This window comes from Drosophila arizonae, chromosome 2 (genome assembly GCF_054131065.1).
Source record: "Drosophila arizonae isolate 15081-1271.41 chromosome 2, UAZ_ARI_1.0, whole genome shotgun sequence".
Lineage (NCBI taxonomy): Eukaryota > Metazoa > Arthropoda > Insecta > Diptera > Drosophilidae > Drosophila > Drosophila arizonae.
In genome coordinates this window covers 21,232,020-21,259,793 of record NC_142922.1, presented here as the reverse complement: position 1 = coordinate 21,259,793, position 27,774 = coordinate 21,232,020, and the positions used below count along the sequence as shown (strand labels likewise).

Here is a 27,774-nt window from a genome sequence, read left to right as displayed (position 1 = left end):
TAATCTAATTGTTTTCTAATTAAAGTGACTCGCCTATTTTCATTAGATTTCACCAGCACTAGCTCCAAATTCAATTTGCCATTTGAATTACTTGAATTACTTTACAGTTGGCCAGCCGGCGGCTCTGTCTGTGTTTGTGCGCCGCCATCAGATGGGCGTGCCAGCAACGACATGTGTAATTAAACCGAATGTGGTATGCTAATCTAATGCGAACTGTGGCTTCATTATAAAGCACTGCATACTGTCGGGCGCGTATTTGTTTGTGGCAGCCTTTGCGGCGGGCAGAGCATCAGAATGCAGCTGGATGTTGCTTTATGCTTTAGATGTTCGTTTACATGGCTGGATTTAACAGACAGAGTTCAGTCGAGTCAAGCAGCACTTGCAATGAATTTTGTCTGATTGAGCGAAACATGCTCACAAAATGAAAACTTGTATGAAAATAAACAGACAAATGAAAAACATTTTCAGTTCGTTTTTCAGCTCGTTAAGCAACTAAGCAATGCGACTTCGAATAAAGCGCTTGGCATAAGCGATTTTAATACATATACATATTCAACATATTCAGGGGAAGAAACTTAATAAGCTGCAAGCGAACAATCAGACTAGACTTAGACAATTGTTTAAAAATGCAATCAAACTTCAGAAGAGGACATTGACCAGACTATTTTTATTACAGTATCAAACATTCTGGAAAATTAAATTTAAAGTCAGTCAAGGCAAAATAAAAGAAGTCAAACGAAAATAAAAGCGAAAGGAATCGGAATGTGACCTTTTGCCATCAAAGTATGCAGGACAATTAAAGAAGACAGTCAGTTGACTTGACCCAACCTAAATCAACAAAAAAAAAAAAAAAAAAAAAAAAAAAAAAAAAAAACAAGAAAAAAAAAGCTTGAAGCTGAAAACTGAAAACTCAATAGTTCATATTCGTTGTGAGTATTCCTGCGTCGAAGATATTTATGATTAATGCAACGATATAGAAAATGCGCATTTTGTCTCTCCGTGTAACACACGGTTTCTATAAATAAAAGAAAATATTTGAATGGAATTAATGGATCGTAAGATATACACTTAGTTCACCATGCAGCATTAAACATTTTAGAGCTTTCATGAGAGAACATACAGAGCGCTTTGCTTGAAGTGCGCATAGAGGAGAGTTGTTAAGAATAAATATTGTAAGAAATTCAAAACAAGGAGATAAAAGCTTGATTAAAAATGATTCATGATTCGATTCATCATACTTTATCAAATATATTGCCAAGATACGAAATTTAAATGGTATAGACTAAATACACAACAGCATTAGTAGAGGGTAACACGATATTCAATAACGCCGTAGAACAAAATAGATATTTTCTTTGGTCAAATTCGAGAAAAGTTCATATTCAATTAAAGCAAATACACGGTATTTTCAAATCAAGAAAACCACTTTGATAACTTTTTCATTGAAGGAAGTGAAGCGTGATTAATGCTGTTAAAAGTTCAGAATAACAATTGTGGCAATACAATACTACATATTATTGTCGATTCATCCAGTCGCTCTAATAGGGTGTTTCACCATGATGGATGGTCCATTGACTGCAGCGAAGCCCCCACCCACCCACGTTGCAATGGACTAGTTGCAGTGCCACTCAATCAGAGTGAGATGCAGTGCACATCTCATTCAAGCTGGACCCACGAAAACTTCAATAGAAATGAGTATGATGTTGATGATGCTGATGATGATGATGTTGATGATGATGGTGCACAACAATCAATTATAACAAGTTGACGATACAGATCTAAGCAGCAACAACAACAATTACAACAATTAAATCTATAACAATGCGCTGTGAATGAATTCACAATAGTCGCACACTCAAATGAAACGAATCGGACTTGTGGTCCGTCGAACGCTTTCCATGCAGCCGAGCAACGGGTTCCACCGATGGACACCAAATGGTGCTGCTGCTGCCGCTGCTGCTGTTGTTGCTGCTGTTGCCCCTCGATGATCTGCTGCTGGGTAGATGAGTGGCTGGTAGATACTTTCTTTTTATTGCCGTCAACGTCAACAACAACAACAACAACAACAAAAAAGCCAAACGTAACGAGTTCAGATCAATTTTGGTTGACTTCACATGCGGCGGGGCTCGAGCGCAGTTCAATAACGTTTCGACTTGACTTGTTTTTATTGCGGATACAATCCATATCTATATATATCTATACATATATATAAATATATGTACACACAACTTTTTTCATTTTTTTTGAGTAGCTTCAAATTTCCCGTAATATAAAGCATGTGCGTACACAGATGTGTGCGTATGTGTGTGTGTGTGTGTGTGTGTGTGTGCATGCTTTGTGAACAACAATATGTTAAATATAAAAATTAATACATCGAGAGTGAAAGTTATTGCTTTTTGTGAATAGCTACGTCGATCATCATTCGATGCTGCTGACGATCGTCATCATAATAATGGTGATTATGCCGTTCATCATGATGCTGATTTCTTTTGATGGAATATTGTAGCCGTTGCGAGCTGGAGTCACGTCAATTTGATTAATACATTGTGCACTATTACAAAATAGTCGAAAGGTGTTAGCCAGCTTATGAAACGCATGCGATAGATCCGCCGAAGTTTGAGGTAGTACAGGGAAAAGAGCTTAATATCTAGTAGATGGAAAATTTGACTAAGCTGGAAGATACCCTAAATAGTACTGAGGTAGCCCCTTGAAGCTTCTATATTTATTATATATTCAAGGAAAATGTATTTCTGATTTAATACCATATCATCGTATCATTATCATCAACACTGTCTTAATTATCTTCAGTATAGACTACAAATCCAAATGGGAAAAGCTTTCTCTTTAAGCTCACATCTCTACCGATAATTCTATGAAAGTCCGAGTTCATCTGCCTCAGTTCCTATATAAACAGAATAGATGAATGAATAAATGGACCTGTAGAGAGACTTATTCTGCCTCTAACAAATATCGGTGTGGCAACATGAATCCCCACTCTCGTTCTATGCACTTGCGTGAGGTTCAGGGTATAAAAGAGGTCGTCATGGGTTCAAATTTGTTTCTGCTTTATGTGAAAAACGAAAAAACAAAAAATACAACTATTAACCAGCTTAAAGTATTTTTTCGAGACGCATTCGACAAAGCAATCAAAATTTGAGCTAACTTTCGCTTTTCTAGTCTGGTATGGGGACACGCACATCGCAGCGGGCTAATAGAGCCGTTTAGGCCCAGATGGTAGACAATTGTGTGAGCCACACAGTCATGGTAAGGTGTGCGCTAGGAACAAACCTGTAGCACTTTGAGTAGCTCTAATTTGTATAATTTTGAGATCTTGCGAGTGGGGAGCCGTGCTTCGAATTCATTTTACTTTTCCACTGCCGCTCTGGGCCATGTGAAGTGGCCGCCGGACGCAGCAGAGCGAGACGCACAACGCAGCTCGCTGGCCAACTGACCGTTGAAAATTGAAAATTGCAGCGGCCAGTGAAGAAGAAAATTGCAATGCAAACGCGAAAAACGCAACGCAAACAGAAAGCATTGCCACTTAAGTATATTTTCAGAGCTATTGTTTTATGCCATTTTCAGCTTCTGTTTCGATTCATTTCAATTGTGACAATTCGCTTCAATGCGCTGGCCTTGGGAAAGCGCCTCAGAATAGTTGGCTATAAAGTATGACCATGGCATTGTCAAGGCCTTCAGTTGAAACGCAAACGAGACTCGAGCGACATGTGTCCTCCACGCTACGCCACTCCACTGTGCCTGCTCAGCCTGCTGGGCCTGCTGTGCCTGGCCAGCGCCCAGCTGGACAACTGCAGCAAGGATCCTGCCACGCTGCTCTGCCGCGGCGAGCGCGCCATGCGCAATGTGCTGCGCAATCTGAGCAAGAGTGATAAGCCTCTAGTGATAATGCGTGGCCTGGAGATAGTGCCACTGCCCAACGAAGTGGAGGCGCCACCGACAGCAGCCCCCAACGCGGATGCGGATGCCACACTGCTGGACAGTCTGTCCACGTATCTGCGCACGCACGAGCTGAACTTGAAGCTGGCCGATTTGCTGGACGAGGCCAGTCCCAGTGGCGCAACAGCGGCAGGTGGGTGATGTGGTGCAGGTTGTGCGTAAAGTGTGGTAAATGATTTGCATTTCCTGTTCAATTTGCCGGAAAAGTTTCTAATAGGATTATGACACTTGTTGCCATTCAGTTTTACGGCAGTTTCCTCAAAACTGTGCCACAAAAAGTTCTCGGAAAAGTTGCAGAAGTGTTTACGAACTTAAGAACTAACTTCCATCGGCTTGACGGGGGGCGTTATTAAATATTCGAAAGAGTGGAGCGGAGTGACCCCCACTCATAAAGTACACGCATTTCAACAGCTACTCGAGTTAAGCCCTGCTCTGATGAAGTTTCGTTAATATTCATGCTCGAATATTGATGCTGTGCTTCAATTTAAAGATTGCTTTAAAGTCTAAGAAAATCAGTCTTCAATTATTTTATTTTTTTATTTTTCTGATTTCAATACTTTTCGAAAAAAGACAGAAAGTAAAGAAACGAATAAATGGATACTAAGTCCATTCATCCTATTTTAAGGATAGCCCGCCACGATATGAAAATGATACTTCAAAGGTCATCTTAAAATATTTATGCCAAGCTCAAGACGAAAGCTAAATATATAAATACAATCATCATACATCATCATCATCAATTCATGAGAATAAATTCAATTCGACTTTTGCCACTGATTTGTCAAGCCTTTTATCTATATCCTCTGAAGCGCAAATTATCTTTCCCACCTTGAACTGAGCTCACCTTTTTTTCAATCCCCCATCAGTAACTTGATCCTTTCGTATCCTAACCATCAAATGTGGCAAACAAAAGGCATTAAACTAAAGTCTAGACATGGAACACGCAGAGTTATGCTTTGCCATCCGCTCGGACTCATAAATTCCAATGCTAATTCTGCTTCTTCTTCTTCGTCTTTTCGATTACGCAGAGGCACGCAAGAAGGACAAAGGACAGGGCCTGCTGCTGGCCATGGCACTGATGTTTGGCAAAATGATGGCTGTGCTGGGCCTGGGCGGCATCGGAGCCTTGGCCATGAAGGCGTTGGGCGTGGCCATGGTAGCACTCATGATGGCCGGCATTCTAGGGCTGAAAGCAGCCTCCCAGCAGGGCCACGAGAGCAGCCACAGCATCTCCTATGTGACCGGCGAGGGACATCATCACAAGCGACGCCGTCGTGCCACAAACATTGTGCAGGAGCAGCAGCAGGAGCAGCAGGAGCAGCAGCCGCAGCGCCTGGCCTACAGGGCCTGGCTGCGCTGAGCGGCAAGTGCAATGTGCATCAGTATTTGTTTTGTATTTTGTATTTGTAGCTGTAACTAATTTAAAGTGACTTAATTTATAATTTAATTTATATGCAACCATGGGGAATCTCTTTCAATCACTCTGAACAGGGGCAGTCTCTGGCTGCCACCGAATGCGCTGCCAGTTGGTTCTTTGTTTAACACTCGTTGCTGCCACTGTCGCAACATTGTTTTGCCTTGTTTACTTCAATTGCGGCTGATGCTGCTGCTGCTGAGGCTGAGGCTGTTGCTACTGCTGCTCTTCGCTTTATGAAATTGGTGAAAGTTTATTTTAGTTCAGCTCGCATTGTGTTGCCAGCAGCAACAACTACAGCGAGCAGCGAGCAGTCAACCCATTCACAGCAGCCACACTTCAGCTCGGGCCGTGCTTGTCTTAACACCCTTTCGCAGGGTATTATCAAATTGTCAGTTGATTGAACTTAATATACATAAATTTGTATGGGCCATCCTTAATGCTGATTTATTGGTCTACGAACTTCTTTTGAATCCATAAATTTATCTCCTGCTGTGAAAAATCTTACAGCGCAAAGCAGCATTGCAAGTGAGGATATCATAAACTCTGATATTGTATATGAAAACTTTAAAGAGACAGCTTTGTCTGACTGCTTAGTTCGTTCTCATTGTTCACTTATTCATCTCTTTGTCTCCAAGCAATATATTTTCAAGGGATCAAAGAGTAAACACCTATTGAGTACATATCTTGAATATGTATATTTAAATATATTAAATACATTCATATATTTAAATACAAATAAAGTATATTAATTAAATATATATATTTCTATATTTGTTGCTATTATCGGATATATACCCTAAGATATATTTTATATTTAATTTAACGGTATACGCTTCCCCTTCAATCAACTTGACTTTTCTAGAGCACCCAATAGTCGGCATAGGTCAGTTGAGCTGCCCGATTTTGTCATGTTCATTGTTTGTTCTCTGTGTCATTAATTTGTCAGTTAGTTGGATGATGTGTTATCTGCTTTGGCTGCAGCAGATGCGCATGCCATAACAAGGCTTTGGCTGCATTCTGGGCGGCGTCACAGATTTCATCTGGAATTTGGACTTCTGGTGAATCTGGTTAATTCGATTTGCATACAGGCCCGGCTGGCTGGCTAGGCAACTTTCACTCTATTTTGGCAGCGCAACGGTTCTTTTTGGAGATCACCAGCGGCAGCAGCACCACGAGCACCACCACCGCCAACAACAAAAACAACAGCAACAACAACAGAGACAACAAAAACAACTGTCTGCCATGGGCAACAACAAATTACTGCCATGAGAGAGACCCACATTTATTTTGGCCACGCTGCGTTCTGTTACACAATATCAATTAAAGCCAGGCCGGGCCGAGTCGAGCCGGTCCGGTCTGGTCCGGGCCGGGCTGGGCTGAGCTGGGGCACTTGAAAAACCCGTTAAGCTCACGGCAGGGATATCTTGAAGAGCGCAACATGCTCTACCTCGCACCACGAACCTTGGCACTGGCTGTGGCTCAGACAGCGGCTTCGACTGTGGCCGCCGCAGCGCCGTTAACTTTCCCTTTTAAACGGCTTTTAACGCGCTCGCATTTCGAGTCGAGTTCGACTTTGGCCAGGCGTCGGCTGCAGTTTAGCGTCTTCGTCGCATAATTAAATTATAAAATAGGTTCATAAAAAGTGAATTTGTTTGTTTATAACATTTGTCTCTAAGCACACATATGATGATGCGAGTTGATAGATATACATATATGTATGTATGTATGTATGTGTGAATGTCTATATGAAATATATATGATTATGCGGTAGTTGTTGCCGTTTTTATGTAAGTTCCCATTTCGACGCCAAGTGAAATGAAATCCAAATTGATTTTCTAAATTTCGGCTTTTTGATTTTTTATTGCACATAATCTGCCAGCCGCACACAGTTGACAATAAAAGTATACGAGTCTCTGAACAGATGAGAGCAACGTGTCTGAATGCGGCTGCTGTCTCTGCCTCTGTCTCTACCTCAGTCTGTTGCTCTGCTACTGCTGCTACTGCTGCTGCTGCTGCTGCTGCATAAATGAAAGTTCATAAAGAAATTAGCTGATTAATCGTCGTTCGATGAGCTTGGAAAATGACCGAGAGCCGAACCGTCCAAGCTAACTGAAAGTGTCACGCAGCCTACATTTCAGTCGCAGCTTCCACAAATTTCACTTTTCAATGATGAGCCCCCTCCTTCCGCCACAAGTTCGCTCCCCTCCTCCTCCTCCTGCTGCTGGTCAGCCCACCTGCTGATGAACAGCTGTAGCTGCCCGTTTCACATGTAAATTAATTTTTAACCCAAATACCGCAAATTCTTTATACGGAACGTCGCTGAACGTCTGTTGTCACAGCATCAGGTCGGACTGCTTTGTTTTTGTTTTTTTTTCCTCTTATATATATATACTTTTTTGATTATTATGCAAATTTACTTACAATTCAAATAAACGTAAAGGGCGAATGAGATTAAAGTTTACTAGCCAAGTTTATGGCTTGTGAAATTTTCATCTTTAATTACATATTTATAAGCCGTATAGTTGCTTTGATGTGCTTCTCTTATTTTCGTAATGGGATTTTTATGAAAATATTCCTTGCTTTGTGCATACTTGTTTCTCTTGAACCAATTTAGTTGGCAGCATAAACATTGTCACTGTATTTGCTACAAATATGTTTGCTCTATATGCTGAGGGCGATGGAGTCTGCTTTGCCCCATAGCCAATTAGAAATGCCAGAAAATAGTTTACATATTTGCTTTGGATAACGTGGAGTAATTATTTTTGAGCTATTAAAAATATTGTTGTTTCATTTATTATCTAGCTATGAGTTATAAAATTATGAGCTATCAAAATATTCGAATTTATTGTGGAAAAATGTTGAGCGAATTTAAACTAGGCAGGCGCTAATTGTACTTTGAATAAATTTGGAGAATACGTTAGATAATTAGAGAAATGTTCTAGAATATATTAAATATATTCTTAAATTAATTCTGAAACTTAAAAACCGATATGTGCATTTTGTATAACTTTATATACAATTATTAACAAAAAATTCGGTATACAAGATTCTAAATTCCAGCGAAAATTGTCTGTTATATAAAATACTTACTAAACGTTGTTTCTATTGAATTCGGATTTGTTCAAGGTTTGCAGAACTTCGAGGAGTCCCTTATTGCATCATCTTCCGTTTCACTTTCCATTATTGAATAGTTCCGCATTGGAAACATCATCATCAGCTACAGCATCGGGCGGGATTTCAGTTAAAAAATTGAGCTTTATTGTTTTTTTTTTTTTTTTTTTGTCGTGGCATCTGAATGCAAATTGTGTCTTTGTGTGTTTGGTATCTGTATCTGTTATTTGGTATTGTGTATCCGAGGCTACGGCTGCTGTATATGGCTTACTTCTGACCACGACTTTCTCCGAGAAATTGTTGTTATTTATTCATTAAATTTTTGCTTCTGCTATTGTTGCTGCTCCTCGCTCTTGTTGCTTTGCTTCTTCTTCTTTTTAAATATTTTTGGTCACTCTTGTTGTTGTTCTGGTAGCTGTATTTATTATTATTATTATTGCTGTTGTGTTGTTGGTATTTATGTAAACACACCTACATGGCGCGCAAGAAATATTTTTTGCATGAGGCCTCAATAACAAACGGCACAAAAATTTAATGCAAACCCAACAAGAAATCTGAAATATTTCTGATGTCTGGACACTCGCATACTTTCGCACACACACACATACGCACAATGTGGCAATTGATTGGCAAACTACTGAAGAAAAATGTCAGCAAACAATGTGAATTTGTGATACCAATTGGATCGCACCTGAAACTATTTACCTGCGATTCGTGCGCGGCCCCTGTTGCTACTTCAGCTTCTGCCGGAGCGGCCGCAGCTGTCATTTGGCCAAAGACACGGTACATTAACGGTACCGTTAATTTAACAGCCTCTTGCCCCCGCCGATAAACATCGACGCCAACTGAAACGAAAATCTTTTCTAATTAGTCGCAAGAGTTTACTAATGCAAAGATTTTCCCCGTTTCTAACAGTCGCTTTTGTTGCTTATGCAAATTAACCAAACAACACAAAAAGCCAAATGTCAAAAAAAAACTTTCTCATCCAAAAACAGATTTTAACTTTAATTTAATTCAAATACTTTGTTGAAACAGCAAAAGCCAAAAACTGTAAAAATACAGACAAAAAAGCATCGAACCACGTCGTTCCATCGCCTGACAAATGACTGTGCGGTCCGAAACGAAGCCAAGCGAAATGAAAGTGAGAACACCGATGAGAGTACATCAGCAGCCAAGATGCTATCCCGGCCCCTATCCATAAATAACTGGCTTAACTATCCAGATACTGTCAGCGGTGCATATATCACAAGCGAGCAAAATTTTAAGTATCGCATCAGATTCGTAATTCAAAGGTATGCACACATACTTACATATGTATATAATTATATAAATAAAAAATCTATACATACGCGAAAATATTTTGTTTTTATATTTAAGTTAATTTATACATTTTTTTATTTTATTTTTTATTTTTATTTTTTTTTTTATTTTTTTTTTTTTAACTTTAAACTTTAATATAATTGTAGATTTTTAGATTTTGATATATGTATATTTTGATTTTGTTTTAATAATAATAATTCACCAACTATTGTTATTATGGCAAATGCAGCTAAGTTTAATTCCTTACCTTAAGAAGCCCCAAAGAACGAATTTAGCTGAAGGTAAATAGAAGTGAGTGAACTGTATGCTGGGACATTCTTTCAGGAAGACCCTTGGTAGATTGAAAGTCTCCTTATGCCAAAAGTCAAAAGATATTTAACTTCAAGTGCATACCTGAAACAGAAAAAGGCACCTTAAGGTATCACAAAAATGGTAATACCGAAAAAAAGCATTTGAGTATATTTTTTTACAAACATTCACACATGAGCTTCAATTAAGTTTTATTTGCATATATTGAATGTATGCATAGAAAACATATTCATAGACTCAATAGCAACAATGCAACAAACAATTTGTTGCTTTTAAAGTGTGCATAGAATCTGATACGAGAGAAACAATAAATTTGAAGAAGTGAAAATTATTCAAAGCCAATGAACAAATAAACGTATGTTTTTTAATTGAAGAGATAACAGAGTTACTTAAAGAGGTAAAGCATTTGAGCAGAGCAACTAGCTGAGCTTTAGTATGGCAATTATTGTATGCATATGCATTGAATGAATTCAGACCTTAAATATATCAAATAATCTCACGAATTCATTTGCAAAGTGGCTTTGTTTTAATATCCTTTCAATGGAGCTTTTCGGATAAATTAATGAAAGGCTGAACCGAAAAATAGTTGCGGCTAAAGAATGTGTCAGTGTGTGAGCGAGCATGTGTATGTGTGCGTGGTGTGCGTGTGTGTGTAATAGCTGATGTAATGTGCTGTTGCAGACAGACAATTTATGGCCATTTCTTGTTCAGTGTTAAGCCATTTGGCAATCTGTTTGCTTTGGACTGCATTGACCATTGGCCATTCGCCATTGGCCATTGGGCACTGTAGCCACAGTAGTGTGGCTCGTGTGGCAGCTGTCGAGCGGGCGGCAACGCCTTTTCCAGCTAAGGCGAAATTCATTCATAAAATGACGCTCGACACTTGGCCGGCAGCTTTTCGCATGAATGGCCGCGGCTTAAAGCTAACGGCTTATGGCTCGTGGCTTTAACTGTTGGCCATGTTGGCACATGGCAGATTGATGGCGTCCAGTGCGTGGACCAACATAATTTAGAGTAAACGGATGTGCAGGTGTGTGTAATTGTGTGCACGTCTACGTGTGCGTGGGGCACTGTGTGTGTGTGTGTATGTGGATGAACTCATTTGCATTTGAATGTGTGACGAGATTGCGGACCGGTGAAAATCGAAATTTCAACATGGCTGATGAACCGATTTGCGTTGCTTTTCTCCCTAGCGGCACGGCTGCTGCGCTCTGTTTTTCGATGCGGCTTTGGTTACGAAATGTGGGTTCAGGTATTTGTCGAGCAATTTGAGAGTTTTGTGCACTGTTTTTACCGTTACACCAATTGACGTCACACACTTCTTGCAACGAAAGCTGATTAAATGGTAGTAACGCATTACGAATTACTCATACGCCCCTTGGCCACTCATCGACTATGCCGCATAATGACTGTGATTCAGTCGGGCGTTTCGTAAGCCACAGATCCGCCTGACAGTTGATAGTGTCTAAGGGTGTCGCATATCTCAGCACGCATTCACCTTGAAATGGAAATGGAAATGGAAGACAGTGCAAAAAAAAATGAAAATAAAATAAAATAAAATATAAAAATAATAAAAAAAGCAGTATAAGCCCAGCAATTGTTGACTCTTATTTGTTGTTGTTATTTTCTGCTAAACGGCGTGCTCAAGGCGTGAAGATGGCTCTGACGGCAGGCCAAGCAACCCATACATCATCTATGCATCTCGAACTCCAGTGCCATCGCCGTCTCGCTAGACCATCATCATTTATCGCACATCTCGGACGGACGGGGCTCGTATCCGTTTTTGTTTGCTTTTCGTGTAATTTCTCTTTCATTTCACTTGAGCAATTGAAGCGCGCGCTTATTTGCACTTTTGCTGAGCTCAAATTGTTGACTAATGTGTCACAATTGCAAAGTCAGCCAGCGCTTTTTTTTCCCCCTATTTAATTGTTAGCTAAGTGCGGCAGAGGGAACGACACGAGTGGGGCGATTTTCACCTGCCCTCAGCAGAACGTGCTTATCACTCGATTGCTTTTCACTCTTTATGAGCTGACCCCTTGCTTATGTGTAGATGGGTATTATGATTACTGTTTGATCTGGGCCACACCCACTGACCCACTCTGTGTTCTGAATTTCATTATCTCACATTGTGATACAAATCGCAGTTGATGTTACATAATAACAATAATAATAATAATAATAATAGAAACACCCAGCCACAACAACTATGAAGTCACGAATATGAAAAGTAATTTCAAGGCGCACACATGCGATAAACATAAAAAATATAAAGCACACGCCCACCTGCCCATCTGCCCTGCGGCAGATGAGTCCAGCTGAAGACTGGCAACTGGCAGAGACAACGGCAGGGGCAACGGCAGGGGCTGGCTGAGAGGGGCCACGGGGCAAGGGGCAGCTGAGTAACAGTAGTATGAAAATACATTATAATACACACAACTTTCATTTCTTGCGGCCAAAAACAACCGAAAGCAACAACAAAAAGCGTTCAAAATTAACAAAGGCTGAAGAAGAATATGGCACACTAGTTGCGACTGCTACATATGCTTGGGGCCAGAGTGTAGGCGCGGGGATGGCGGGCTGAGCTGCGCACCTGTTTATCACCTCATGTGTTGTAATCTGTGTAGCTTCAACTCCACTAACGGAAACAACAACAGTTTACGCGAAGAGCAATAACAATAACAATAACTCAACGAAGAATGCTACAGCCAGCACACTCTCTGCCTACGTATGTGTGCGTGTGTGCGTGTGTGCGTGTGTCCGTGTGTACGTGTGAGAGAGTGAGAAGCTACGGAGGCTGCAGCAAATCGTATGCATGCTAGCCTCTGTCTGTGTGCGTGAGCGAGGCAGCCCAAGCAGCGCGAGCCAACGGCAGACAACCTTGGGGCTTGCTCACAATTTCGCTCTTCTGCCTGCTTACGGACGAAACTTTCTCGCGCGCTCACACTCTGCGCCGGCGCCGCTGCGTCAAGCCCTTGCGCAGTCGCCGTCGCTGCTGTTGACTTTCTTTAATGCGGAAGCAGAGGCAGCAACAACAACAACAGCAACAACAACAACAGCTAACAAACGCGTGTGAGCATTTAGCGTTGGCGTCGCTGCTCACCTAATGTGGCTTCTAAGAGCAGAGATGCTGTTGCTGTTGCTGCTGCTGCTGCCCTCTCTCTCTCTCTCTCACTCTCACTCTCTCTCTCGCATCCCGCACGGGTAGGGAGCGGCATTGTGGCCCTCTTATACATATTTGTGTACGCGCTGTCGGCGTCGCTGCCTGGGCCCAATGCTGGGTCGCTCTCTTCTGTCCGGCTCGGTCTCTGCGTGTGTGTGTGTGTGTGTGTGTGCACTTTTTACATAATTTTACGTTATGCCGCGTCGAGGCGTCCGTTAGGTTGAAAACTCTTTAAAAACAGCCTGACTGAGTCGAAAAGTTATCAAACCGCAGCTTGTTCCATTCGAATGAACACACCAGTGAATTCGGTGGTGCTTAAGAAATTCAGTTCAGTTCAAAACAAATCATATTCAGCCATGAAGTTCTTCGTTGCCACCGCTTGTGTCCTGCTTTTGGCGTCCGGCATCTCGGCCGATCCTGTTAAGGCGGCAGCCGCCACCGATGAACAGCCCGGCGCATTTGCAAAGTGCCTGGAAGCTGATTCCATCTCGTGTCTGCAGCTCACGGTACGGATTAACTAACAAGGATTAAACATATTACACAAGAACTTGAACCACAACATCAACATAATCATCATAATCATCAATTAAAGTGAAAGTGCAAATGATATCATCAGCAAGATCGATAAATGAACCTGCAAGTGAAAGTCTTCTAAAGACATGCCAACAAACCATATAGACATCTATATATACATATACATGTTATATAAGTGCAAAGGATGCCCTGGCAGAAGTGAAAGTGCGCCAATCACAATCATTTGGAATATGAACAATAATTGTTAATAATTACCAAATATTTAGCTTGTAGCTTGTGAACCAATTGATCCAACCTCGCTAATTTGTGCTTCCCCCTCTCTTCTCTCTCTTCTTCTCTCTCCATGTGTCTCTCTTTCTCTCTGCAGCTCTACCGCAAGGCCAAGTCCATCTTCGAAAGTCCCCAAATCGAACTCTTCGGCGGCGTCTCTCTGGTCAAGGCCAACGATGGACGTCAGGGCAAATCGTTGGACAATTCTCTTGCCGTTGAGGCCGCACCCACTGTGGAGGCACGCACCGCCGAAATGGGCAACTACTTCATGGACAATGCCAAGAGCTTCTTGTCGGAGCGCTCTCTGAACTTCAACTTCGCCAATGCCGCCCGCAGCGTTGCCCGTGCCATTCCCGATGACATCAAGGCCGATCTCCGTGAGCTGGTTGTTGAGTCGCGTACCCGCAAGAAGAAGCTCTTGAAGAAGTTCCTGCCCATCCTCCTGGGTGTTGGTGCTAAGGTTGCCGTGCTCGCCGTTGGCGCCATCTTCGGTCTGCTCTTCATGGCCAAGAAGGCTCTGATTGTGTCCGTCATCGCCTTCTTCCTCGCTCTGGCTGCTGGCGCCTCCAGCGGTCTAGGTCGCCTGGGCGGCTCTGGCGGCAGCGGCGGTCTGCTCGGCGGTCTGGGTGGTCTCTTCGGTGGCAAGAACGCCGGCTCTGCCGCTGTCAGCTCCGGTGGCTGGTCCTCGGGCGGTGGTGCTGCCAGCGGTGGCTGGTCCTCGGGCAACTCCGGCTGGGACTCGCACGGTGCCTACAGCGCACCCGTTGCCCAGACCATTGCCTACCAGGGCTACAAGCAGGCCAGGCGGTAAATAAACCATGGTCACCAGATGGGAAATTCGCTAACGAAACTACACAAAGCACAAAATGATGACCATTAATGTCTATATTTATATTTATTTATAAATTATTTATTTTAATTTATTTACCTAAAAAATCAACGTGAACGAGAGCGGGGCCCGCGTGGTCCTCAACCAATTAAGTGCCTTCCAATTGTAATCTCTCACAGCCGAGAGACGTCGAACATCCACAACAATCAATTCCACACACACAACAACAACAAACCAACAACAACAACATCACCATTCAACTTCACTTTTCATCTTTACACGCAGTCAACAACGAAAACCAACAACGAAAGCCAACACCCAATTTCTACACTTCTACACAGCCCAACCTAATTTCACTCTGCACTCAAGACACTACTTCATACTATCTTAACTGTATTTCCACGGCTGCGCTTTGATTTATGTGCACAAAATGCTTTGAACTAGTCGCGCCCATAAATCAAAATCAAAGTCGCCTAAGCTAACTGTCACTGTTTGCTGTCTATCATCAATCTGTCTATCTATCTATCTACATATCTATCTATCTATCCATCTATCTCTCTATCTATCTGTATCTATCTGTATCTATCTGTCTATCTCTCTCTCTCTCTCTCTCTCTCTCTCTCTCTCTCTCTCTCTATCTGTATCTGTATCTCATACTCAATCTGTGTTTTCCTGCTCTTACCGAAACGGAAAATTTTAACAAATGCTGCTACATCAAAGAATCAAATAATAATTCCGAAAAATATCAACAAACTGGAAACAATCTTTCATTTCACAATGCCCCGACTTTTCGCCCATTCTATTCAAATTGCAGGCATCACTCATACGCAGCATTGTCTGCCCACAATTTGCATTTTCCTGGCCCTCCACTTTCATTTCATTTCATTTCGTTTCATTTATTGTCATTTCATTCTTTGTTATCAGTTCCAAAAACCAACAAAGATGCTTTCTACAAATTTCACCCACTCACAAATATGTATATATATATATATATATATATATATATATATATATATATATATATATATATATATATATATATATATATATATATATATATAAATATATATGTATATTTTTGTGGATCTTCATTTCCATTGCACTTTCCTCGCCCATCTCTCCGCCTCTACATCTCTCTCACTCTTTCTAACTCGTTGCCAGAATACAACAAAGCAATTTGCTAAAAAATAAAACAAACATTTTGGGACTCATTCAATAGGCGCTTGCTGAACGGGGGCAGCCACAATGCAACAACAACAATAATGGCCATAACAATAGACGCACATTTTGCACCTGTCGGTCTTTTATATTCTCGCCTGAGCATTGTTGTACGCTGCTAAACAACAATTTGAAGAAAGTTCCCAAAATACAAAAAAAAAAAAAAAAAGAAAAAACACACACAAAAAAAAAATGAAAATTGTAAGTGAAGAAGCTTCCAGCGGTCCGAGCAACTTTGGTTAACTGCAACTGGCCAAGGCGACAGTTAGGGCCAACTGCTGTTGCTATTACAGCTGGGCGCTTTACTTGTGAATATGACCCAGTTAAGAGGCTGCGCACTTGGCCCTTGGCTGATGGCTGATTGTTGATGGCTGATCTCTAAACGCTGATGCTGTGCGTTTGCCATTGCCCTCAACGGCTGATTTACGTGCCGTTTACCGAGCGTCGCCTCTTAACTTGGCTTTCTTCTGACAAACCGGCAATTAATGTGCTGCCGTCTCCGCGTCTGCTTTTTTGAGCATTTAGCAGTTCTTTTCTTCTCTCTCTTGCTCTCTTTCTGTCTCGCTCTCTTGCTGATCATTTGGGCCATTTTATCGCTGTTATATTTGCTTAGCATTTAACATTTTTTTTACAATTTTCTGCTGCCGTTTGTTGCGCTGTTTCTGCCAGTTAACTGCGTGACTTTGCTCGAGTGAAATTTGTGGTGCTGCCACGCCTCAAATCGATTGACATTGTGGGCCAGGTTAACGGCGTCATGTACCATTGTGAGCGTCATCCGGCAAAGCCATTCTAGAGTGTTCGACGTCTGCTCCAGCTGCTGAGGACAATTGAAAGTGAAAGTGTAGCCAAATGGAGAACTCCAATTATATTTTGAACTCACATCTCTGGCTTTATGAACAAATTGAAATTGTTGAAATAAAAAAATTAATTTGGAATATATAATAATACTTGCTATATAAATAATATTATTTTTTTTTCGATTATTCTGTTATTATTTCCACGTTATATTATTGTTCTATTTAAATTGACTTGCATAGCTTCTTTGCCCATTTTTAATATACATACTTAAGGCCGAGTGAAGCTAAAGACTTGATATTACATTCAAGTTTATATCAAGCTGTTATTTAACTGTGAAAACTGAAACAATTTCATATATTATTATACTCATTCACGAAAGTGAATCAGTATATTGGTTTTGTGCAATGTCCGTCTTGCTGTCCGTCCGTCTGTCCGTCTGTCCGTCTGTCCGTCCGTCCGTCTGTCCGTCTGTCCGTATGAACGCAATCTATTTCGGCGCTATTGAAGCTAGAGACTTGAAATTTGGAACACATACTCGTGTATATCTCCGATTTATAAAGTGTTAAAATTTTCCCGATCCGCCCACTAGGGGCGTGGCAAATCGGAAAATGCATTTTCCGATATACAAGAAATCATGTTTGTTGAAGAGCTAGAAAGCTGAAACTTGGTATGTAGGTCCGCGTTGACCACCCAAGATCACAAGCTATGGCGGATATATCTACGCCCATTGGGGGCGTGGCAAATCGGATAAAACTGTATCTCCTAAAGTTGTAAACCTAGAATGCTGAAATTTTGCACGTCAGCTAATGGTATGATTCTATAAAGTCTGAAGATAAATTATAAGTCTACGCCCGTTGGGGGCGTGGCAAATCGGACCTGAAGATATAGTGATTTTTTAAATTCTCCTATATTTTGGACACTATTGATGGCAGAGACCTCAAATTTTGTATATATACTCGGACTGATCACCCAAGACCAAAAAGTTTTGTCGGATATATGTCCGCCCACAGGGGGCGTGGCAAACCGCAAAAGTTTATATCTCCTAAAGTATAATAGCTAGAAGCTTCAAATTTGGATAGTTGAGTTACTGGTAGCCTCCTCTATCGATTCCCTAAAAATAATTTTTACGCCTCTTTAGGGGCGTGGCATATCGAAAAATACCCTGTAATTTTCACATTTTTTTAGGGTAAGCATTCAAACTTTGCAGTTAGGGTAACGTTATCTCTTTCTAAAAACTGACCAAAAATGAGGTGTCTACGCCCAGTTGGGGCGTGGCAAATCGGAAAAACCTGTATATTCTACAGTATTAGAACGAAACTTAACTACTAAATTGTTGATGGGATGTGAATGAGTATTCCGCAGTCGGTAACGCCCGACTGCAACGTTCTTACTTGTTTTTGTTATACGCTAGAACCATTATGAGTTTAGATAGCAAAGCCGTGACAGACCTCATAAAGTACCAAAATATATTCTTGAGCCGAACAATGAGCTAAATTAATCTAGCTTTATCAGTTTATACGCAACGATTCATATCATACGCAACGATTTATACCATTCGAAACCTTTTCCCCTATTAATATACACTATAAAATTGTATAATTTGTAATATTTTTTTAATTAAGGACACATTTGATACTTCAGAAGGATTTAGGTATGCATAAAAGTTGGATTGAAATATCATTTCTTGTCAGGGTTTTGGGGGTTCCTGGCTATAGCACACATATTTACAATAATTAAGCTTAACTTCTTTATAAACGGACTGGGGTGCTCGAATTGCTTACAAATATCCTGGTCAAACCTCAGGCGTGCAGCACGTATAGCCACAGCTTTAATATTAAAGCATACCAAGAAGCTGAGAATTTTCGAGCTGCGCCTTAAAGCACGCTCCTCAAAGAGCGCATTAGTGAAGACGCAGCTTAAAGCTTAGCAAATATTTAAAGCACAGCTGAGTGCGGCTTTCTCCAGGTACAGCTTTGGGCCCAGCTAAAAAGTAGACCACGAGCTGTTGGGGTCTGCGTGAACAGTCGCACCACAATAGCCACTGTTAACTAGTTTTTATGTGGTGGATTTGGGCTGCGGTTTAGGTCGTGGATGCCACCATTTCAGCTGCAGCTGTTGCTCTTGCTGCTGTGGTTAGGCTAAAAAGCTTTCGACCAAACAAAAAATGGTTTGAGGCTTAACATTTGGAATGCGTTGCACGTGCGACTTTGTTATGGCCTTTTATGGTCTAAACAACTGCACAAAGGCAGTAATAAACCACAGCCAAAGAGTGGTGCTACAGTTGCTGGTGTGGTTGCTGTGGAGCTGCTGTTGTTGTTCGTGTTCATGTTGTTGTTGTTGCTGCTCGCTGCCCCGTGCGCTTTTCCGGTTTGCGGTTAGCGCTTGGGCATGGGTCAATGCACACTTTACGGATTTGGCTTTGAAATGCTGGCCATTTCACTGCACAGGTAGCCCAGGTGCTGCAGAGGCAGCGGCAACACCAGCGTGTGTGAAAGTGTTGCAATATGCGACGACTATTAGCCAGCTAGCATTAATTCAATATGCCCAGGCTGACATTGAATAATACGAGCAGCAATAATTCAATATTTGTACAGATACAAATAGTGCGTAGTGTAGTGTAAAGAGCAGTTGTTCGGACAGCACTCTACATCCACGCACACACACGCACACTCACATACAGCTAGAGTTCGTTGTGCGTCTATAGATGTGTGAAAGTTGTCAGTTTGGCACTTTTATTGTCAACAAATTAACAAATGTACAAAACGCATAAACGAGCGTATAAAGCCGCTAATGATCAACACTGATCAGTCGGACTGATCATAATGATCGCACTGATCATAATGTCGTTGACAATGACAATGAGCATAACGTTCACCTAACTGTCCAGCTGTTTTGATCTCCATTGCCAGAGCGTGCCACAAAAGTGCCCGCTGAGCGAGCGGCTCATTTGGTCAACAAAAGAACAAACGCAACTTTGTTAACATCAAATCGAAAGTGAAATGCCATATTTGATATGTCGGCGTGTGCGTGTGTGTGTGAATGCTGATCATAAAGATAACGACAATTTTTTTAATGAAATGAAATGCCTTGAAAGTGAAACCTGTGCAATTAAAAGCAGAGCGGCCAGCTGCCACGCCCAGCTGCTTGCCCACTACTTTTTTTTTTCGTTTTTTTTGTTCGTTGGCTTTCGCTTCTTCATTTCGCAGCCCAGTTGGTATTACACAATGTGGGCGTGGCTGCACAATAGGGCGTCAGAGATTTGCATTTCTGTGCGGGGTCGCTTGAAGTTTTCATAAAATTTCCAAATGCGACTAGGCCAAGCGACATGGGCGAACTGTAGATACCCTTTACTGCAAATTTGACAGAGGTAAAGGTGGATTACATACCCTGTAGTATAGGAGAAGATGAGAGACAGCAGATGCTAGCATATATATATATAAGAGTAGATAACCGATTTGAGGATACTCTAGAGAGCATTAGTTACTTTTAACTCTGTAATAATAGCTAAAAGAGAGAGATCGATACTACTGGAATGTATAGAAAATAAAGGAAGTGAATATATATTAGAAAAAAAAACCCAACACGACTACTGATACCCTGTAACATTTTGAAACTATAAAGCAGCATTAATTTGAGAATGCAATAAATATTTATATATATTTTGTGTTTATTAAATGGAAATATTTCCTATCAACTATATATTGTATAATACCCTTTCATATACACTTTCTGAGAGTAGGGTATTTGAAGGAAAAAAAAACAGAGTCGAATCTGAAACTCGAAAGAAATGATTATGAAGTGGAAACTCTCACTTTTACGATTATTTTTCTTCTACATAGCTTTCGGTCGTCATTGCCAGTTTTAGAGTTGTTGCTATTGTTGTGTTTTCTTTTGTTATTATATCTTATGTCCCATAATGATATTAGACTTTCGCAGTCGCAGTCGCAGTGTCGGCCTCAGTCTCAGTCGCAGTTTGTGTGTTACAGTTCAGCTAGAAAATAAGGCATAAAAGTCAATTTTATGCTCAGTTTTTGTTGCTGATTGGCTCGATCGCAACATGAAAGTTGTCGAGCCTCTCAGACTCATGGCCGATGATTGAGTGTGTGATTTGGAGCAACACTAAATATCTCAATTAGAAGTTGTTATTTAGGGCTTAAACAGCGTCTAATGTGGGTCACGCCTTTCTCTGCAGTCGAGAATCGCATTAATCGCCTTCAATTCCAACCGATGCGCCGATAAGGCACGGCGGGCGATGCGGGCAGCGCCAGCCAAGATTCATTCATTCAAGAAATGATTTGTGCCCAACCCACCTGACAATTAATTAAATTCAAATTGTGGTTTCGCCCGCCTTTGACACCGCCCCTCCACCCCTCGACCCCTCCACCCATTCAGTTTAACCATTTGGCAGCACGCGCTCCACGTCGCAGCTCATATCTGATTCGAGCTCTGGCTGGGAATCAGAGTAGGAATCGAGGCGTTCGACTGTGACTGCGGCTATATATTTGTTTTGATTTTGAGTTGTTTTCGTTGCTGTGCTGCGGTGTTTGTTGGCTGCTGCATTCGCTTGGCCGTGTCGCTTAATTTTTGAATTTCTACCACATCTTTGGCCATGCAGCCGGCCAAACGAGTCGAAAGAAAGTGCTGGGACCGCTGCTTTTTGGTTCGATTTATGCCATTTGATAAATCAACCAACAACACACCACAATCAAGGCACTCACACTCGCTCCGAAACCAAAAAGGTGTCCATTCAGTTATTCATGCAAGCCAGACCCAAAACACATATACACAAGTGCGTCTGTGTGTGTGCTCGTCTGTGTGTGTATGACCGTAGGTGAGGCATAAAATAAATCGTTAAGATTATAAGAAAAAATTTCACTTTCTCATTGGTTTACAGTTATTTATAAATATGGCATCTTTTGCTGTTTTTTTCTTTTTTTTCTTTTTTTTTCTTTTTATTTTCTTTGAGCATTAGCCCCGCCCTAAGGATGAATAATACATAAGCAAACTGACACACACAGATACAAATTGCTCAAGTTGTAGGCAGTGGCATCAAATGTTGCGTGATAAACGTGAAATGCCAAAAGTTTTGCTCATCTTTGTCTCCAGCCACTTGGTCAATTGATTATGAAATGTCTTTGGCATTACGCAGTTGATTTGATGTTAAGAGATTAGAATTATTTACGCACTAGAGACTGGCCGAGATTTGTTCATTTGCAATTGATTTGCAGCAGCTAATTGAAACGATGCATCTGACGAAATATTGCGTATACGCATCGGTGACCCAATTAGAACTGTCGCCCGCATAATTTCTACAGCCACGCTCTTTGCAGACATCTCCTGTCACTGGGTGCACTCCGTGGAAATTGAGCGATGGTTGGGTGTAATTGCATTCGCCTAAGATGAGCAGCTAGCTTTTACTTTGGCAGCAAGAGGCCATCGTGGTCAAAATTTGATTTATAACCACTGCAACTTGGGGTCAGCTGCGCTATTAACGGCCACACGACTTATGCATGTGTGTATAACAATATGTATTTGGCTAATCCATTAATAGCCCAGCGGTGCATGACGGCATGAGCATGCCAATGAGCGTGTTGTCGAACACGAGCTCTTAGCCAAATACCTTTCAGCATGCCAATTACACGCGACAACAGCAACAACCGAAAGCAAAGCAACAACAATGACTACAACAACGGGAGACAAATTGCTCTGAGCTGGGCGCCCCAAAGTGCCGCAAGTTCAGTTCGGACATGTGAACATGCACAGCTTAAGATACAGATACATGAAACACCTTTGTTTATATATACATTAGGTATATATATATATAAATATGTATGTTTGTCTTTATATATATTTCGTAGCGCAAAAAAAAAAAAACTTTCACTGAAGCCGATTTGAAGCGGACGTCGCGACGTTGTCGCTGCGGCTCCTGTCAAAAGGCCCGCGCACTTGATGATGAGCAGCAGATATGATGCTGAGCCATGGCCGGGGCTATGGCTCGCAGCTGTAGCCATAAGCCAGCACAGACATAAGCCATAAGCCATGAGCCATGAGCCATAAGCCGTGCAATCGTGACGAAAAGCCATCAGCTGCCCCGGCTGGACATTGACACTTGTTTAGCGGCTATGCCGGACCGGACATGCCCCCATCCCCCTCTCTCACTCTCTACATCTCTCTCTTTCTCACTTTTTGCATAAGAAAACATTCGCTGTAAACAGTGTACTTTCATTTGGCAAATATGTGGCGAGATGTTCCTGGAAAATGAGAAATGGCCAACTCAGACAATGAGCCCACTTGATGTGTGGTTCATTAATTTGGCCCACAGTCAGCGGAGCAGCTAAAGTCTTAATTATAACTCTTAATTGGGCCCCAAACGCATGCTCCAATTGGCCAGCCGGAAATACCGTTTGATCAGTTTGATCAGCTTGGCCAGCTTGATCTAAAGGGCTACTGCCCCTACCCACTTGCCCCGCCTCATCGTGATCAGTTGATCAGTAGATCAACGCTTGTCCGCTGCTCGTCTCTGACCGAAATACCATTGAAAGCAAAAGAAGAAAGTTCAGCTCATCTGTGGCATGCCGTTTAGAATTTGCCCGCTTTTCACGATTATGAACATCACTTGGCCGGCTCAGGCTGCTGCCTTTTAATTCACTTGATTTAATTTACCGAGTCGTTTAGAGTCTTAAACTTAAAAAGAAGTCAGTGAGCGTTCCACGAAATTTCACTTTGAAGAATGCATTAAACGCAAACGCTCAGCATCCGGTCCGGGGGCCCTTAGGCGGCACATACTGCATTATTTATGATGCAAAGTGGGGCGCAGCATCAGCATCAGCATCAACAGCAGCGGCAGCAGCGTCTGCATCAAGGGCGTTACTGCAGCAATTTCGTGAAAGTCGCGGAAGCTGTCAAAGCCTCAGGTTTCGACGTTATCCTCCAAATAAGAAAAACAAAAGTAGAGAAAAATTGGTAAAAAGAGGTACTGAAAAAGCGAAAGGGCTGGGCACACGTGCGCCGGAGCTAAGATCGAGACAGAAAACTGCAATTTTTTGGTCGATTCATTTTTATTTCATTTTTTCTTTCGGTTTTTTTTTTTTTTTTTTTTTCTGCTTTTGGCAAGTTTCTCAAGACTCGCCGAAACCCTTTCTCTTTCGAAAGAAAGTCGTGTGAATCGGCTTCAAGCTTAAGCAGGCAGATGAAAGAAGTAAATTCGGCAAGTAAGTGCAGTTGTTTTTCACAAATTATATAACTGGCGACTGACTCTGCAGAGCTTTGCTCGTATTGCGCCATCATTTGTTTACACTTGGCCATCAATTATTCAATCGTAGCTAACTTACATAAAACAATAACAACAGCAGCATCCACATGAGCTCGGCGACTAATAATTTATTGAGTAAATGCTGCAATCAAAATTGTCGCCGTGAGCTGTCTCTTAACGCTTTTGTCTCGATCCAGTTAGCTGTAAATGTTGATTACGACCGTTGTATTAGATAATAATTTAATATGTACCATATGCGTAGCTCGCATCTATAACTGTCTGCCTCCATCTGTATCAGTATCTGTATCCGTAGCCGTGACTCGTCTTCTTGCTGCATATCTGTGAGGCGGGCAGTCGTAATGGAAAGTGAAAGTGTGCCCAGAGATTTGTATTCGTGCATTTTTAATTTGTATCTTAAAGTCGACGGCCAGACCAACTGTTGCTAAAATGTCGAAATACTCACATATATGCTAATGCCAATCTCCATGGCAGCCAAGCGGCGATTACAACAGCCGCAGTAGCTGTAAATTTCTCATGTGACATGGCCTGGCCCTCACCTCCGCCACAAGCGAATTCCGGCTGATCGGTCATAGTTAGCAATGACTGTCATCTAGCCGACCCCGATTAATGACAGAGTTCACCTAGCAACAAATACAGCTACATTTGCATCTGTTAGATACGCAAATGTTTGGCGTAATTAATTCAGTTGAAGCTCTCATTTGTTTAATTTCGATATTCATCTTTTCCCATTTAAATCTGCATTTAGATCTTGTCATCAACTGCTGAAACTTTCCGAATTCGCTTTCAAACTGGAGTTGCAATAAATATGTTTTTTTTTTTTTTTTTTTTTGCAGCTTTAGCTCTCTATGTATTCAAATGCAAACGGGGACAGCATAGATTTTTACTTAAGAAGATAATTCCACAAAATTATTGCTAATAATATATAATATAGATAACGATGTTTTTTAGAAAGAGATTAATTATAATTAAATATTATGCAGGTGAAACTCATTATTATATATTATTTAAAACTTATTAAAAAAAAAAAAAAAAAAAAAAACAGAAAATTAAATATGTATTTAAATGATTTTTTTATTTAATTGATTAATTTATTTTATTTTATTTATTTATTTGATTTATTTATTTATTTTTTTTTTTTTATAAGATTTGTTGAAAAAAAAATTAAAACATATATTACATTTTTTTTATGAACATATTAGTTATGTTAATGAAAAAATATTATTTACGAATTTTGTATAAGAAATTCTTTTTTTTTTTTTTTTTTTTTGTTCATAGTTAAGCGAAATAAATTTAAAAATAAATAAATGAAAAAACTTCATATTGTTTATTTGTATTTCATTCATTCTCTCTCTCTCTCTCTCTCTCTCTCTCTCTCTCTCTCTCTCTCTCTCTCTCTCTCTCTCTCTCTCTCTTACTGTCTGTCTCTCTCGCACTGGCATTGCTATGTAACTGTTTAGGCACGTCTAGGGCATCGCCGCCCACTTGACCAGCCCGCTTTGACTACGAAATTAAGCCATTAAGTAGCAGTTGGCAGTTGGCAATTGTGGCAATTGCAATTGCAGTTTACTTAACGGTTTCACTGCGATGGGCCGGTGCGGCGACATCTGCAGCTGCGGCTTTTGCGGCATGGACATGGCCCGCAACTGTGGCAGCAGCGACATCAGTGTTGTTTACTCGAACACCCACTGCGAGTGGCTGGGCAGCACCCACCCAGGCAGCCAGCCAGTCAGTCAGTCCGTCCGTCAATCATTCATTCATTTATTCATTCATTCATGCTGCTTTGTTAGCTTATATTTTCGAGTTGCAAAGTTGCACGCGTTGAGCGGCGCGTCGGGCTCGGTCGCAAGGCGGTGAATGTTGTCTACGAAAAAGGAAAATTCACGTTGAACTTTCTTTTTTGCTGCAGCACCAACCACAGCAGCAGCAACAGCAGCCACAATATTATAAATAAAATATGTACTTCGCTTGTTGCTGCGGCTTTATATGTACATATATTCACATTTGGCTTTTATGGTCGCACAGTTAAAAACTCGTTGAACTGTTATGAATTTTACTTTTGGTTTTCAAAGCGAAACCAAATAAACCTGTTGCTCTCGCACAATAGAACAAGAAGAGCACCGCTCCAGCTCCAGTTCTAACTCCAGTTCCAGCTGCAGCTCCGCCTTTAGGTCCAGCTCCAGTTCCAGCTTCAGCTCCGATTCGAGCTCCTCCCCGAAATGCAGTGAAAGTGTCGTTTCTCATCGTTTCTGCACAATATAACGGAGTGAGGCAAAATAAATGGGAAAAGAAACCAAGAGTTAATTAAATGTCAAATAATTTAGCATTCAACTGCGTTCGATGGCCTCGCCACGATTTGCATCCCTACTTGCCATGCACGCAATGCGTCTGCCTCCTGCCTTCGGCCTCCTGCCAGCAGTTATCGGCCAGCATCCACTTGCCCCTGCAGTATGCACATATGCAATTCGCTTTCACTGATGCTGATGCCCCGTTGGCTGATCTGGAAAAGCGTTTTCACACCATTTGCCGGCCTTTTGTTTGGCTGCATTTTCACACATTCATAATGCTTTAATTAAGCATATACTCAACACTTTCTTGCATCCTGGGCCCCAAATGCGATTTGCCGCTCAGCAGCAGCTTATCAACTCTCTTTTTCCTGATGACTTTCATTTATGCAGGCGCGCTGCCTGCCTCGCTGCCTGCGTGTCTGCTCCTGGTCCAAACATCAACTCTATTTGCGCACTTTTACTTGTCGCATCCAACTACTGCTGGCTAACAGCCGCTGGCTACTGGTCAACATCGTATGTGATGTATGCATGTGTGTGTGTGATTGTTTGCCCAGCGGACTTTCGGCACACATTGCTGGCTGCGAGTCAATAACTCAGCGGGCCGCAACCGCCAGCTGTTTGTTTTGGCCATTTTGGTATTTGACAACGCATAAAATATGCACATAAATCTATGCAGCAGCAGCAACAACAACAACAAAAGCGGAGGTAGAAGCACAGGTAGAAGCAGAAGCAGAAGCAGCAGCAGAAACAGAAGCAGAAGCAGAAGCTAAAGCAGTGTGCCCAACAGGGGGTGGGGCAGCGGTAAAAAGGGCGCACAACGGTTAGCTGCATGCCACAGCGAGAAGTGTCGCAACTTTCCCTTTTGAATGGCTGCGATCGCCGTTGTATGATATTTCGAATCGAATACCAATTCGGCTTATTCTTTATGGCTGACTGTTTATTGGCCTGGCCCACATACGCGGCTCGTTAGCCGTCTTTTATGTAACACAAATTCTAATGGGCACACACACACTCACGAACGTGACGCTCCAGTCGTGACTGCAGAGTCAGTGAGCCAGTGAACCGGTGACCGGAGATCGGCGATCGGTGACCTGTGATCGGTGATCGGTGATCGATCACGGCTATCGCAGCACCTGGCGCACTGCACCTGCTGTGATGGACAGACGCGCATTGCGAAATGCGAGAGGGAAATGCCTTTTACCTTAAGCGTGGCCATTAAAACGATTTCAATTTCAATTTAAAAACAATTAAGATTACGCTTTTCAGCGCCTTTTTCGGGTAAAAGTAAGCAGCCAA

At 41.7% G+C, this 27,774-nt stretch overlaps 2 protein-coding genes and 1 long non-coding RNA gene across 4 annotated transcripts; 2 read left to right on the top strand and 1 right to left on the bottom strand.

Moving 5' to 3' along the window:
- Positions 1–3,127: 3,127 nt before the first annotated feature.
- On the top strand, positions 3,128–6,055 carry Osi5 (Osiris 5). Of its 2 annotated transcripts, none has more exons than XM_089476509.1 (3): positions 3,128–3,264; positions 3,583–4,087; positions 4,983–6,055. In XM_089476509.1, exons 2-3 carry the CDS (start codon positions 3,724–3,726, stop codon positions 5,312–5,314), a joined length of 696 nt encoding a protein of 231 aa, XP_089332635.1. In that variant the 5' UTR covers positions 3,128–3,264; positions 3,583–3,723; the 3' UTR covers positions 5,315–6,055. The 2 variants fall into 2 exon arrangements, with proteins under 2 accessions (XP_089332635.1, XP_089332634.1); XM_089476508.1 differs by having other exon boundaries at positions 3,134–3,264; positions 3,329–4,087.
- A 2,203-nt stretch (positions 6,056–8,258) lies between these two features.
- On the bottom strand, positions 8,259–9,707 carry LOC149270565 (uncharacterized). The gene is made up of 3 exons (XR_016271672.1): positions 9,562–9,707; positions 9,188–9,327; positions 8,259–9,119 (listed from the first exon to the last, which is right to left on the bottom strand). It is a non-coding gene; the product is annotated as an uncharacterized LOC149270565 (long non-coding RNA).
- Positions 9,708–13,515: 3,808 nt separating this feature from the next.
- Positions 13,516–15,657, top strand: Osi6 (DUF1676 domain-containing protein Osi6). Its single transcript, XM_018001016.2, has 2 exons — positions 13,516–13,777; positions 14,173–15,657. The coding sequence occupies exons 1-2, from the start codon at positions 13,559–13,561 to the stop codon at positions 14,884–14,886; spliced, it is 933 nt and encodes a 310-aa protein (XP_017856505.1). The 5' UTR covers positions 13,516–13,558; the 3' UTR covers positions 14,887–15,657.
- The last annotated feature ends 12,117 nt before the right edge of the window (positions 15,658–27,774 follow it).